The sequence below is a fragment of the Macrotis lagotis genome, chromosome 7 (assembly GCF_037893015.1).
Source record: "Macrotis lagotis isolate mMagLag1 chromosome 7, bilby.v1.9.chrom.fasta, whole genome shotgun sequence".
Classification (NCBI taxonomy): domain Eukaryota; kingdom Metazoa; phylum Chordata; class Mammalia; order Peramelemorphia; family Peramelidae; genus Macrotis; species Macrotis lagotis.
Genome location: NC_133664.1, coordinates 190,414,508 through 190,430,267, shown reverse-complemented (window position 1 = coordinate 190,430,267; position 15,760 = coordinate 190,414,508). Strand labels below are relative to the sequence as shown.

The 15,760-nt window shown below is 34.0% G+C and overlaps 1 protein-coding gene across 1 annotated transcript in view; it reads left to right on the top strand.

The window, feature by feature from the left end:
• The window catches only part of SLCO1A2 (solute carrier organic anion transporter family member 1A2), a 43,040-nt gene extending 33,639 nt beyond the window's left edge, over positions 1-9,401 (top strand). Inside the window, exons 11-14 of the mRNA XM_074194314.1 lie at positions 1,077-1,249; positions 4,215-4,279; positions 6,967-7,084; positions 8,877-9,401. Coding sequence (XP_074050415.1) covers positions 1,077-1,249; positions 4,215-4,279; positions 6,967-7,084; positions 8,877-9,087 — 567 coding nt within the window. The 3' untranslated portion in view covers positions 9,088-9,401. The remainder of the gene's footprint in view (positions 1-1,076; positions 1,250-4,214; positions 4,280-6,966; positions 7,085-8,876) is intronic.
• Positions 9,402-15,760: the final 6,359 nt, after the last annotated feature.

Sequence of the window (15,760 nt, the reverse complement as noted above, 5' to 3'; positions counted from 1 at the left end):
TTTACAACTGAAAATTTAGCCTAGATATCAATTTGGTATCATGAAATACAACTGCCATAAATGTTCCTTTAAATTTAAATTAACACTATATATAATTTCAGAGAGAAATATCAGCTTCTAAAGTGTGATTTGCTTTTCTGCTTCCTAGACTTTACTGGATCAAAACAGTAGAAAAACATTAATTCTACAGCATCCAAAATCAAACATGTCCTAGAAAAATGAATTGAAGCACTTAAATAATTATCACTCTTCCCCCCCCAAAAAACCCCTAAATATTGAATCCTAAAATATTTAAATATAGAAATGTAATTACATGGATAAATTGTTTTTATTTATTCTCCTTCTGACCATTCAGACTCATTGTGAAGGGAATAATATTGCCTTTGTTTTTTTTTTACAATCCAAGTTGTGATTATATCAGCAATATTAAATGTAGGATCTGAATCTATGTTCAGAGAAAAATTTTCAATCTATACTAGCATAAGTGGTAATCATGTTGGGAAACATTCTTTAAAAATAATTATACTTTCAAAATGTAGGTATATTGTGTGTGGTAAGAATATGATTATTTTGAGGAAAGATTTCACAAATACTATATATGTGAATATGTTTGAACTTACATATAAATTACATCATACATAGGTATGAACTTACATATAAGTTCAGGATCATATTCTGTTGTAGTCATATAGCTATATTGAAATATATACACATATATACATATATATACATTGCATATGTATATGCATATATCTAAAATTTGATTTTAAAATAGTTGACAGGACACATATATTTTGAACACATCCATAGATGTCCTACAGATATAATAATTAGTTTTCCTTTATGCCTAAAGCCTGAGGCATTCCTAAAGCCAGGCATTAGGAAAATGATAACATAGTTTATGAGAATTAGTAGCCTTCAATTTGATCTAATTGGTTTAGTGAAAAATCTTTGATTTTCAGTTCAAAACTTTACATGGTATTTTTTTCCTTGCAATGGGCTAATGAAGCTTTTTCTTATCTAATAAAGTGTAAATAAACCATTTTTGTTAAATTATTTCCTTTATCTTTTGATAGGGCTTCCAAAACTGCAGTTGCATCAGATCTTCAAGAAATGCTTCAGCCTTTCTTGGACTATGTGGTAGTAGACCAGCCTGCTCTCTGATGCTTCAGTACTTTCTGATATTGTCAGCACTCAGTAGTTTCATTTATTCTTTAGCTGCAATACCTGGCTACATGGTCTTTTTAAGGTATGAAAATTCTCCTATTTTAATAGTGAAGATCATCACTTTCAGACTGCTCCATTCTTTTGTGTAACTATATAGTGATCTTTGAGAGTAAGATATCTTCTGTAGATGATTAAGATTATATAATCTTAATATAGCCATGTTCTGAGTGCTGTTAAGTGACGTTTTTGACCACTATGGTGAAGAAAAATATTTATGTGTTATTCAGTCTTAGAAATAATTTTTAGAGCTAATTACTGATTTTCTTTGGCCCACATGTTTAGCAGTCATTTCCCCTAACTCTTTTTTTGTTTTTGGTTTTTTGCAAGGCAATGGGGTAAAATGGCTTGCCCAAGGTCACACAGCTAGTAATTATTAAATGTCTGAGGTCAGATTTGAACTCAGGTACTCCTGACTCCAGGGCTGGTGCTCTATCCACTGCACCACCTAGCTGCCCCCTTTCCCTAACTCTCAAGAACAAATAAAGTATACCTTTTTTTCAATTAAATATGAGCAGAGCAAGATGCTTAGACTATTTTTATAGATGTCTTGCCAAATATTGGAAAAGGGACAAAAATTCACAGCATAAGCAAAACATAAAAATGAATCATTACCACTGTTTAAACAAATCTAATCATATTTGCAATGTAAAAAGTATATCTTGCTATCATCTTTGTAGCTTACCTAGGCTTAAGTCTTAAACAATCACTGGCTCTCCAAGGTCCCCCAGTATCCATTTCCTCTGGAGTTTACCCACAAATAGCTACTTGTTTAATCAAAAATATGAACTCATGGGGTATAATCAATTACCTGGAGAGTGTAAAGGCCTTAGGTGAAGTAGTTCATCAGTAAGGCATAGAGACAATTCATGTGGAGTAGAGGTTCTTCAGTCACTAGTATATATCAATATACTTACTGACTGAGGTCTCTGATTGAACCTGGTATTAATAAGCACAGAGAGATAAAGCAGATATATCACCATCAAATGCAAATATAACTATTCATAGTAATAATTTTCTTGATTTTTACGCTCAGAGCAGAGTTTTGCCCCAGATAAAATTGGAATGTAGTCAATTAATGCCACTGGACTCTCCTTTTCTCTTCCTATGTTGACTATTCCCATTCAGTATTTACCTAAGGTTCCCATTTATCTCTGCTTTTTAGCCCTTATCATAAACTGAATCATCTATCTGACTAAAGTATAAGCTCCTTGAGTATAGAAGCTATGTAGGTTTCACAAAACTTAGAGGTGAAAGGGCCATCTTTGAGTTCTCCAAGGTGTATCTCATCATGATATTTTGTTATAGCAGGTATTCAATTAATATGTAATGAATCCAGCTTGCAACAAATGAATTCAACATCAAATATTGTAACAGTAATACTTTAGTGTGGGTTTCAGTCCATGTGTTACTTCCCCTAGGGATATTTCCATTTTATGTTATTATTAATTGTGAAATGAAACATTATTTCCTGTCACAAGAATTAAGGCAACAGAACCTTAACTATTGGAGGGGAGGGGAAAAATAGAGATGTCGTAAGAAAGAGCATTAGGCTCAGAGTTTTTGTTGTCCTGATTCCCTTTCATTCTAGTTGTATGACCATGAATAAGTTATTTAATTTCCTCAAACCTTTGTTTCTTCATCTGTAACAGATTCTGAGTCCTTTTCAAATGTAATCTCGAAAGTTTCTGCTGAGCTCAGATCATACTTTAGGTCAGCATCTATGCAACCACATCTGATCCTTCTTTTTGAAAGATCATCTGAGAACACATTAACTCAAAGCAAAGGCACTTAAATAAATAAATAGAATAGCAAGGAAAATAACTAAGAGGAAAATCCTTTATCTTCCTGTTTTTATTTTTAAAAGTCTTGGTGTTACAAGGCATGGCTCTTGAGGAGAATGGGATGAAGAGAGGAGGATATTTGTCAGTGCACAAACAAAAGATATAAATAAAAAAAAATTTAAAAGAAAAGAATTGTATAGGTAAAAATGGGGGAGGGGGGACAATTATCCCAGACAAAGTTTGAAGAAATACAAAGTGAAGGAAGGGCAGGACAATCTCCCACCTCTCATTAGGGGTTGTCAGTTGGTTCTGTTAGACTCTTTCTCTTTGATACAGGGGAGATTTTAAGTGGTTGTGTGCCTGGAAACAGCTGTAATATTGAATGGAGATATTAGGGGAAGATAACAACAGAACTACATGAAAGAAATTTTAAAAAATAGTATAGAAAAGTGAAGAGTTTTGTTTGGGGGCAGCTAGGTAGCACAGCAGAAAGTGCATGGGCCCTGGAGGCAGGAGGGCCTGAGTTCAAATACTACCTCAGACAGTAATTACCTAGCTGTGTGACCTCGGGCAAGTCACTTAACGCCATTGCCTTGCAAAAAAAGAAGAAAAAGGAAAAAGAGAGTCTTGTTTGGTGGATCGAAAAAAAAAAAATTTTTCCCTTGCAGGAGCATATGTAGAAAGAGACGTCATTTAAGAGGATGTTGGAAAAGTAAGGAACCGTAAATGACAAAGGAATTTTAACTTTACTTGGGGGATAATAGAGAACTAAAAATGTTTGACCAGAGGGGTTATATGACCACATCTGTACAGAAGAAAGATTATTATGAGGATGGTAAGAATAAAAGATGTGGATTAGAGGAAGGAGTCAATTAGATAAAAGAAAACATGTTTAAAGATCATGGATATAGGAAACCATACAGCAGAGTGAATAAAGAAATGGGGACAGATGAAAGAAATGTTGTGATAATAAACTGATAATGAAAAAAGGAGGAAATATGAGGGTGAAAGTAATAAAAATGGCAATCAAATCACAAACAGTATAACCACTCCCTGAATAAACAAAAGATGGTTGATACAAATCATCCTTGCAAGTTTCTCAAGTGGGTACAGTTCTCAGTACAAAGATGAATTATTTGAAGGAAGTCTTTTCTAATCCTTTTTCTACTGTCAGTATGACTTTCTTTCTTTCTTTTTCCTCCCCAGGAGCATCAAGCCCAAAGAGAAAGCTCTTGGTGTGGGCCTTCACATGTTAATCACAAGGATACTTGGTAAAATGAGTTATTTGTTCTCTTTCCAATATAAAATAAATACAAATGAAACAAAAACTACATAAATAATGTAGTTTGTCAGAGTAAAATTCTAGTAAATACTTACTTCCCTTCTGTATGTTGATGATACTTTAATTGACAATTTCATTTTAGCTCCCATCAATATATATGTGTGTGTATATATATATATATATATATATATATATATATATATATTCAAATTTACATATACAAAGACAAAAAGGGGAAAATAATAAGGGAAAATAAAAAACAAAAAAAACAATTAAAAACTCATAGTATAAGCAAAACAAAATTCCTATCAACTTAAACAATTCATTTATACAATATAAAAAGTAGTTTCATTTGATTATACATGCAAAGATTACATTATCTTAATTTTGATAATGAGAATTGTGTGCATTAACTTTAACAAGGTAACATCAACATTGTTGCTAGATATCACTCTTTACATAGCATTCTTTTGTTCCCCCTTTCACTTCATATTTTATTACTCTGTATTCATCATTTCCCAAGAATTACACTCATATTGAACATTTTATTTAGTCAATCCTCAGTTGCTGGTCATATAATTTATTTCCAGCTTTTTGCTATAACAAATATCTCTATGATTTACTTCTTCATTTTACCTCAGCCATACAAAGACAGTCACACTTTCAAATTCCACTTCTGTGATGAAGAATTCTGAAATCCCTTTATGCAACTATAGCTTTCTACTTTTCTATCTCTCCTTACAATATTCTCCCCAAAACTATTTATTATTACTTTTTCTGTCTCAGAATTGCTTTAATTTACATTCCTTTACTCTTTTTTCCTCACAGCTATTAACTTCTTTGATTTCTTCTTATGGAAACTGCCTCTTAATATCTTTTGATAATTTATATAATATTGAATGGTTTTTCTTCTTTTAAATTTGAATCAATTCTTTATCTTGGAAATATGCTGCAGTGATATATTTCCTAGTTATCTGTCTCCCTTTTAATTTTAACTTCATTGGTTTTATTTGTGCAAATTTTTATAATTTTTGAAATATCAAAATTGTCTACTTTAATTTCTGCAATAATCTCTAGCATGTATTTTGTCCCTTATCCATAAATAAGAAAGATATTTTCTTCCTTGACCTTAACAATTTCTTTATCACACCATCTTTTATGTCTAAGTCATATACTCATTTGAAACTTACTGAGTTATATGGTGTAATGTATTAGTACCTAATTTATTACAAACTTCTCTCCATTTTTTCTAGTGGTTTTTTGCTAAGTAGTGAGTCCTTATTCTAGTAGTTAGAACTTCGAGTTTAATGAACACTATGTACTGTGTTCATTTACTTCTACGTCATGTAATCCCTTTTTTTCTCTTACAGAAAATATTACCCTCTCTATTCCATACCCATCTCTGAAAAGAGCAGCAAAAGAGAATATTCTATAAAATATTTATAAAATTTGCCAAACACATCATAGAAAAGTAAAAAGGGAGAAGGGAAACATTATATTATCTACTGTATGTCAGACATGTTAATGCTTTACAAATATTATCTCATTTGATCCTTACAACAATGCTATGAGGTAGGAGGTATTATTATTATCTCTATTTTAAAGTTAGGAAACTAAAACAGACAGAGAAAATAAGTAACTTGCCCAGACAACTAGCACTTCTCTGAGGATGGATTTGAATTTAGGTATTCCTGATTCCTGTTCCAGTGCTCTATACACTATACCACTTAGCTGCCAAAGGAGCTTAATGTAGTATTTATATGTGGATCACCCATCATCTCTGCATTAAGTTTTTCTTTTTCCAAAAGAACTGTCTAGTAGGTTTAGTAAGTTAAACCCCCAAAGCAATGTGATTTTTCCTAATTCTCTAGTGAAGTAAATTTCTTTTGACACAATACTAACTTTTTACAAGATAGGGGGTAAGACGTAAACTTGCAATTTCACTGGTTTAGGGAATTCTCTATGAAGCAGCTAGGTATCTCATTGTATAGAACCTGGGCCTAGAACCAGGAAGATCTCAGTTCATATGTGATCTCAGACATTTTTTAGTTTTGTAACCCTAGGCAAGTCACTTTACCTCTATTTGCCTTAATCCACTGGAGATAAAAAAATGTCAAACTACTCTAGCATTTTTACTGAGAAATTTCCATTTAAGGTCACAGAGTCAGACATTACCAAACAACAAAAGAGGGAACTCCCAGTGAGGAAACTCTCTCTACCAGCTCATATTGGCATTATGTTTGAGTTTCACCGAGAGAATAAAATTATAGTTTAATTTGCCCAGGGTCATATAATCACTATGTCTCAGAGGAAGAGCTTGAACCTAGGTCTTCCTGACTCCAAGACTGACTTTCTAACCACTTACAACAATGATGTTAAACTCAAATAGAAAGGGGAGCCATGAAAAGACCTAAAGATATTCAATGTGAACTGCATATTGACTTAGAAAGCTTTAAATTAATATTATCAACATTTTATTGTATTTTTATTTAATTTTCTTAAATATTTTATGATTGCATTTTAATCCGGTTCTGCACAGTCAGGAGTATTGTGAACCACATTGAGACTGACTCAGATCGAGAAACTAATTTATAAGGGAGAAAAAAAAAAGAAAAAATATGGAAACAAAATTACATGACAGCACTTGATCTTATCAACCAATTTTTTGTATCTTAGCTGGAATTCCAGCTCCCATTTACTTTGGAGTTTTAATAGATTACACATGCTTGCACTGGGGAACTTTGCGGTGTGGGAAGTCAGGAGCCTGCCGAATATATGATTCCATCAGCTTCAGGTAATAATTACTGTTACTTACTGGATCACTAAGTAAAAAAGACCCTCTACTATGGTACACTTTCAGTAAAGTCTTACACTAATGCTTCATTAGATCTGTGGTCCTGTGTGATCTAGAAATTCTTCCAGGGGAACATAAACTGTAATAGGCCTTCCCAGATGGAAAGATTTCAGATATTTGTCAAGTAATAGACTGTATCTGAAGACCTTCACAGAGGTTCCACAAAATTTCAGATAGGTCATCAGCTAATGAATTATTCTGATGACAGCTCAAGAAGACTATTGACTAAGAGAACACAAGAATATAGATTTGGTGCTAGAAAGATCTTCAGAGGGCATCTAGTCCAACTTCCTCTTTTTAATAGATAAGGAAACTAAAACCCACAGGGGTGAAATTACTTATCAAAGTCAATCAGGTAGGTACTAGGTTTAAGCTCCTAATCAAGTATTCATTCTACTACACAATGCTGATGTGATCTGTATTGATGAAGCAAGTACCTACAGTAATAAAAGTGTGCATTCTTGAACCATTTAAGTAAAGATTTAATAGTACTAGTCTTTTCTAGTTTTTTCTTTAAGTGACAGTGATTTTTCCATGGCATTATTTTTCAATCCTTTAAATGAAGTATTTCCCATAGGTATTTACATAGTGTCATTTTCTTTCTTTGTTTTCAAAATAATAATAACAGCTGGCATTTACATAATTCTTCAAGGTTTGAAAAGAAGTTTACTTATATTATATAAAGCATATAAATTCAGATCACAAATCAAGACCAATGAAGTAAAATACCATCTAAAGATTGTGTAAATGTATAAAACATTAATAGATTCATACAACTGGGGTTTAAGAAATAGCTTGCATTTATATTTCACTTTAAGCTCTCCAAAGATAGATAGATATGGATATGGATATAGATATAGATTTGTCATTCGTCTGTCATACAAAAAACATTCACTAAGGGTCTATTACATGTTAAGTACTGGGGATACAAATATAAAAAGAGAAAGACAATTCCTGCCATCAAAGACCTTACAGTCTAATGGGGCAAGATAATGCAAAAAGGGAAGCTATAAAGGGTCCAGGGAAGGAGGGTCAGGGGATTTGGGGGATAGAGGGAAAGTAACTGATGCCTAGGTAGGATGGAGAAATTAGAGAAGTCCCAGAGTAGTGCAGTCAGGTGAGAAATAAAATTAGATCCGTGCATCATTCAAGGAAAGTCAGTGCTATCATTATTCTCATTTTATAAATGAATAAACTGAGGTTGAGAAAGGTCAGATTACTTGCCCAGTGACACATAGCTATTAAGTGCCAAGGTTAGATTTGAACTCAGGTCTTACTGACTCCAGCTGTAGTACTCTATTCACTGTGCCACCTAGCTGCCTCTTGACCTGAAGAAGTCATTGTATGCAACTATTAGATTATAATTTCCTATAGGCCAGTGATCATGTCTTACTTCTTACAGAAGCATTGTAATATTGTGAAGAAAGTACAGAATGAAGAATCAGATGACCTGGGTAAAAATATTGATTCTACCATTTACTAATAATGTGACTTTGGTCAGGTCATTCCACTTATCTGGGTCTCAATTTCTTCATTTGAAAAATGAGAGTATTGGATGAGTTGATCTCTAGGATTCCTCTCAGATCTAACTACCAAGAAACAGTGAGACATCAGAAAAATTATAACAGGACTATCCAGTGCTCTGCAAAGGCAATTTGGTGTCTGAGAATGGGTGGGTGCTCTGTATATTGTATGACTGCATAAGATTTTGGGGGTTTACATTTCTTCACAGAACAATATACCTTGGATTGTCAACCATCTTAAGAGGAATGAGCTATGTCCCAGCCTCATTCATTGTATTAATTTTGAGGAAGCAGTTTCAGTCGGCTGAAAGCAATACCACAGTGATCGAGGTGGTCATTAAAAGGAAGGAAAATGAAGACAAGGAAATAAACAAACAATCTGTATATTTGAAAGATGATGAAACACAAACAAAATTGTGATATTTATCTGGATACTATTTCTCAGAGTGGGAGACTACATTGAACAATGTATTTACTATCAAAATCAAACATAATTTTGTTCTCATTTAGTGATAATACATAGTGATGTCTTTCTTTTCAATATCTTTTGTTGATACTTTCGATTTTTAATCACAGTCCTTTGTGGAAATATGCCCTTCTGCCCAGTTAGAAATGGAAATCTCTTTTGTATTAACAAAACCACTCAAAAAAAATTAAGTGAGGATCAAATCTGACAACTATGTACAACATTTTATCTCTCTCTGTTAAGAAGAGGATAAGTTTCACTATCTGTTCTTCAGGATTATTAATGATGTTTCTATTATCAAAGTTCATCTTCCTTTTAATGATTTTTTCATTTACATTATGATAGCCAATGTGGGTATTGTTCTTTTACTTTCACTTATTTCATTACTTTATTCAAATCTCATGTTTCTCTGAATTTCTCAATTCTAATTAGATAATAATGTTTAATTACATTCAAATTAAGCAGTTCTTTCAACCATTTCCAATTGTCATATACTTTGTTCCTGTTCTTTGCTACCACAAAAGTCCTGCCATGGATATTTTTTTCTATCTGACAGAAGTAAAAATAAGGAATAGTCCTTGATATTTTTCTTCTCCAAGTTAAAAAAAAAGTATGGTTAATTCCAATTTTACCTGAAACATAGGTAATGTTCACATATGTAAACCCAAGTCCATTTCACTTTCTATTATATGGCATGGATGGCCTGTCTTTTCTATCTTCAAGGTTAGCACCTACTGAGACCTCATCCATCGCCACCAAGGATCCAGGTATTCAGGGATGCAACCAATAAAGAGAATGGAAGTGCTATTGATGGTGATATCACTGACACTGCCCTGAAAACTACTTTTCCCTCTTTGATCACATAGTTCAGAAAGTCCTAAGAGCCTAAATTCTAGCTCTTTCAAGGATTGACATCTCATAAGGATTATTATCTCCTCAATATATGCACTATTTGACCTTTGCCTTCCACAGAGGATGCACACTTTCCTCTGTCACATACTGTCATACACACACAGACACACACACACACACACACACACACACACACACACACACACACACACAAAATTTGTCATCTTTGAAAACAGCATGTAATGAAGACCCTATCACTTCCAAGCGTTTAGGCTTATAGACTAAGCCCTCTTTGCTAAGGAAAGAATATCTTCCTATTACCACCATGACACCACTAGCTATAGCATTGGTCTCTCAATGGAATAACAGCTGAGATTCAATGCAATGATTGAATTGATTCAGTGACTATGTAAAGTCATTATACTAGGGGAGAGAGATCCAAAATCAAAAAAGAAATAATCCCTGCCCTCAAGGAACTTACCTTCTAATGGGTTTATGCAACATGTACAAAAGTTAATGAATATAATATAGCATATGTACAGATAATACAAATAATTTCAAGAGGGAGAAAGTACTAATAACTGGGCAAAGGATGATAAGATTATTTTGGAAGTGTTTTTTTTTAATCTAGGAATTCTATCAGGCAGAGACAATAAAAGCATAGCTTCTTGACATGAAATTACTTTCATAAACACACAGAAATAGGAGAAACATTATGTGTAGGAAACAGTGAGGCTAACAGTTCAACTAGAATATAGCATACCTAAAGGATATAAATATAAAATAGGAATAGAAAGTGAATAGGAGTCAGATTATGGAATATTTTCAATTTTACATTGAAATATTTGTCACTTGCATAGAAAGAGAAATGTGGACCAGTGCTACAGAGTAAATGATTATAGCAACCAGCTGTCTGACAAATGTAAAGATTTAAACTTTTCAGATTAAACTTTTGGGATAAGAATACTCTATTTGGGAGGGCTTCCAGCCAAGATGACAAAGAGAAGACAGGCACTGGGCTAAGGTCTCCTGATCTTCCCTCATATATAATATGAAACAAACCTCTTAACAGACATTCAATCTACAAAACTCAGAAAAAAGAAGCTAAGAGAACATCTACTTCAAGGTTTGTTTTCAGGGATCATGGGTGAGCCAAGGGCAGAGAGAAGAGAGCCTGCCAGGATGGGGTGAGAGCCGAGATAACCTAGGATCAACCACAGAAGCCTTTACTGTGGGAGCCATGGTCCAAGAGTCAACCAGGGTTGGAGGCTTTGGCTGCAGGAATGACAGTATAGGGTCCTCTGGCAGGGCTGGAGGTCAAGTTCCAACAAAGAGTTGCAGACATCAATCTGATGGGCTCCTCTGGTTTGGAGAATACATTCATTTCTGCTGAACCCTCATCCCAGAACAAACACAGTAACAGCACCACCCACCCACCCTCAGGCTCAGGCTTGGGCAGCAGAACTCCCTCAGCTGAATAGGCAGAGTAATTACCTTGCTCCAGGGCATAGCTCATACTGTTTAGGGATAAAAGTATCCAGCAGTCCACCCACCCCCTCCAGGACAAGGGAAAGGGTCTCAAATCAAGGTCACAGACACACCAGAGAAAGCAATTAGCACCCCCTACTGGCTGACCCACTTAGAGCTACTAAACCAAGTGAGCAAAGCCTCTAGGGATCCCAACACCAAACCTCTGTGAACCAGCCCCTCCCTCAATACAAGATTTTAGGGAACTGAAGAAAGGCCAGTGGAAGGGGGGTCCATACATAGAAAGCAAAGATCCCAATTCAGAGAGATCTAGAACCTCTGAAGAGAATATGATTTGGTCTCCAGCCCAGAAAGACTTCCTTTAAGAAATGAGGAAGGAGTTTAAAAATCAATTAGAAAATCTGGGAGAGAAAATTAACACCTTGCAACAAGAAAACAAATCCTTGGAAAATACAATTGGACAAATACAAAAAGAAAATAATTCTCTCAAAACCTCAATTTATCAAATGGAAAACTCTTTCAAAAACAGAATTGACCAACTGGAAAAGGAGTTGCAAAAGATAAATGAAAAAAATTCTTCTCACAATAAAAAAGAATTGAGCCTGTGGAAACTAATGACTTCATGAGACAAAAGGAATCTCTTAAACAAAACCAAAATAATTGAAAAAATAGAAGAAAATATAAAATACCTCACTGGCAAAACCACTGGCCTAGAGAATAGAACTAAGAGAGACAACTTAAGAATCATTGATCTCCCAGAACTTATTGAAGAGAAAAAATCCCAGACTTAATATTACAGGATTTAGTGATGGAGAATTGCCCTGACATCAAGGAGCCAGAGGGCAAAATAGTTATTGAAAGAATACATTGATCCCCTCCAGAAAGGGATCCCAAAATGAAAACACCAAATTCCAGAGCTATCAGATAAAAAAAAGAAAAACCTGCAAGCAACCAGAAAGAACTATTTAGATACCAAAGAGCCACAGTAAGGATTACACAGGACCTGGCTGCATCAACATTAAGGGATCAAAGGGCATGGAATGTGATATTCTGAAAAGCAAGAGAGTTTGGAATGCAGCCAAGCATTCACTATACAGGAAAACTGAGCCTTCTCTTCCAGGGGAAAAGATGCACATTTAATTAAATAGGAGACTTCCAACTTTACCTGATGAAAAGACTAGTCCTTAATGGAAAATGTGGACGGCAAACAGGAGACTCAAGAGGGACATAAAAAAGGTTTAAAAAAAGGGTAAAGAAAAAAGACTGCTATCCAATGAGATGGTTCTATCCCTACCTAGGAGAAAGACTCTAATAGCTCTCAAAAACTGTAACTCTATTAGAGAGAATATACTTAGCCAGAAGTGATAGACATGAATTATCTGTGAATCTGACTGAATGGTTTAAAAACAATACCTCATTAAAAAGGGGGATAGTAAAGAGACAGGAGGATGGAGGAGACTGAATGGGGTAAATCTCATTACATTAAGAGTTACAAAGGACCTGTTGCAATATAGGGGAAGAAGGGAGGAGGTGAGAACTACCTGAATCTTACTCTCATCAGATTTGGCTTAAAGTTGACATACATATTTCCGTGGGGGGGTGGGGGGACGGAGGTAAGATTGGGGGGAAAATTGTAAAACTCAAATAATATCTTTAATAAAAATAAATTTTAAAAAAGTTGACATACATTCACTCAGTTAAGTTAAGAAACTTATCTTACCTTCTAAGAAATAAAAGGGGGAAAGGGAAGGAGGGAGAAAAGGGGGAAGTAATAGAAGAAAGGGAAAGAAGAAGGGGCAAAGGGAAAGGGGAAAGAAAGGGGAGGGGATTGGATATAGGGAGCAAACACACTGAAGATGGTGGTATTCAGAAACAAAATACTAGGGAATATGGATAAAGGGGAAAAAGGGGGAATTACAAAATGAGGGAAAATAGCATGGAGGTCAATAAAAAGTTAGTAATTATAATTTTGAATGTGAATGGAATGAACTCTCCCTTCAAACATAAGTGAATAGCAGAGTGGATTAAAAACCAGAATCCTACAATATGCTGCTTTCAAAAAATTCATCTGAAGCAGATATATATATACATATATATGGAGTAAAGGTAAAAGTTTGAATTAAAATATATTTTGCTTCAACTGAAGTGAAAAAAGCAGGGATAGCAATCCTTATCTCAGTCAAAGCAGTTGCAAGAATAGATGTCATTAAAAGAGCTAAGGAAGGGAACTATATCCTTCTAAAAGCTACCATAGTCAATAAAGTAATTTCAATACTAAATATGTATGTATCAAATGGTATAGCATCCAAATTCTTAGAGGAGAATTTGAAGGAGTTACAGGAAGACATAGATAGCAAAACTCTACTAGTGGGAGACCTCAATCTCACACTCTCAGATTTAGACAAATCTAACCATAAAATAAACAAGAAGGAAGGTAAGGAGGTAAATAGATTGTTAAAAAAAAATCTAGATATGATAAACTTATGGAGGAAATTGAATGGGGATAGAAAGGAATATACTTTTTTTCGGCAGTACATGGCACTTACACAAAAATTGAGCATTTACTAGAGCATAAAACCCTAATAATCAAATTCAGAAAGGCAGAAATAGTGGATACATCTTTCACAAATCACAATGCAATAAAAATCACATGCAATATTGAGCCAGGGAGATATAGACCCAAAACTAATTGGAAACTAAATAACCTCATTTTAAAGAATGAGTGGATTAAACATCAAATTATAGAAAGAATTAATGATTTCATCCTAGATAGTGACAATAATGAAACAACATACCAAGACTTATGGGTTACAGCCAAGGCAGCTGTCAGAGGATATATTATATCTTTAAATGCTTACATGAATAAATTAGAGAAAGAGGAAATCAATGAATGAAATATGCAACTAAAAAATTAGAGAAAAAGAACAAACTAAAACCCCAATTAAATATCAAATTAGAAATTCTAAAATTTAAAGGAGAAATTAATAAAATTGAAAGCAAGAAAACTATTGACCTAATAAATAAAGCCAACAGTTGCCTTTATGAAAAAACCAATAACACTGATAGACCTCTGGTTAATTTGATTTAAAAAAAAGAAAGAAGAAAACCAAATTACTAGTATCATAAATGAAAAAGGTGAACTCACCACCAATGAAGAGGAAATTAAAGTAAAGATTCAGAATTATTTTGCTCAACTTTATGCCCACAAATTTGATAATCTAAGTGGAATGGATGAATATTTACAAAAATATAAATTGCCCAGATTAAATGAAGACGAAATTAAATACTTAAATAGCCCTATCTCAGAAAAAAGAAATTCAACAAGCCATTATTGAACTCCCTAAGAAAAATTCTCCAGGGCCAGATGGATTCATAAGTGAATTCTATCAAACATTTAAGGAACAATTAGTCCCATTTCTATATAAACTCTGGAAAAACAGATGAAGACAGAACTCTGCCTAACTCTTTCTATGACACCAATATGGTGCTGATACCTAAACCAGGAAGAGTTAAAACAGAAAGAAAATTATAGACCTATCTCCCTGCTGAATATAGATGCAAAAATCTTAAATAAAATCTTAGCAAAACAATTGCAACAAGTTATCACTAGGATAATACATTATGATCAAGTAGGATTTATCCCAGAAAGCAGGGTTGATTCAATATTAGGAAAACAGTTAGTATAATTAATTATATCAATAACAAACCCATCAGAAATCATATGATTATATTAATAGATGCTAAAAAAGCTTTTGACAAAATATAGCACCCATTCCTGCTAAAAACATTAGAGAATGTAGGACTAAATGGATTGTTCCTTAGACTGATAAGCAGTATTTAGTTGAAACCATCAACAAGCATTATATGCAAAGGGGATAGGCTAGAGGCATTTCCAATAAGATCAGGGGTGAAACAAGGATACCCATTATCACCACTACTATTCAATATTGCATTAGAAATATTAGTTTTAGCAGTAAGAGAAGAAAAAGAAATTGAAGGAATTAGAATTGGGAAGGAAGAGACAAAACTCCCACTCTTTGCAGATGACATGATGGTATACTTAGAGAATCCCCAAAAAAATCATCTAAAAAACTACTAGAAATAATTAGCAACTTTAGCAAAGCTGCAGGATATAAAATAAATCTGTGTAAATCTTCCACATTTCTATATATGACTAGCAAAATACAGCAGGAAGAGCTAGAAAGAGAAACTTCATTCAAAGTAACTTCAGGGGTGGCTAGGTGGCGCAGTGGATAGAGCACCAGCACTGGAGTCAGGACTACCTGA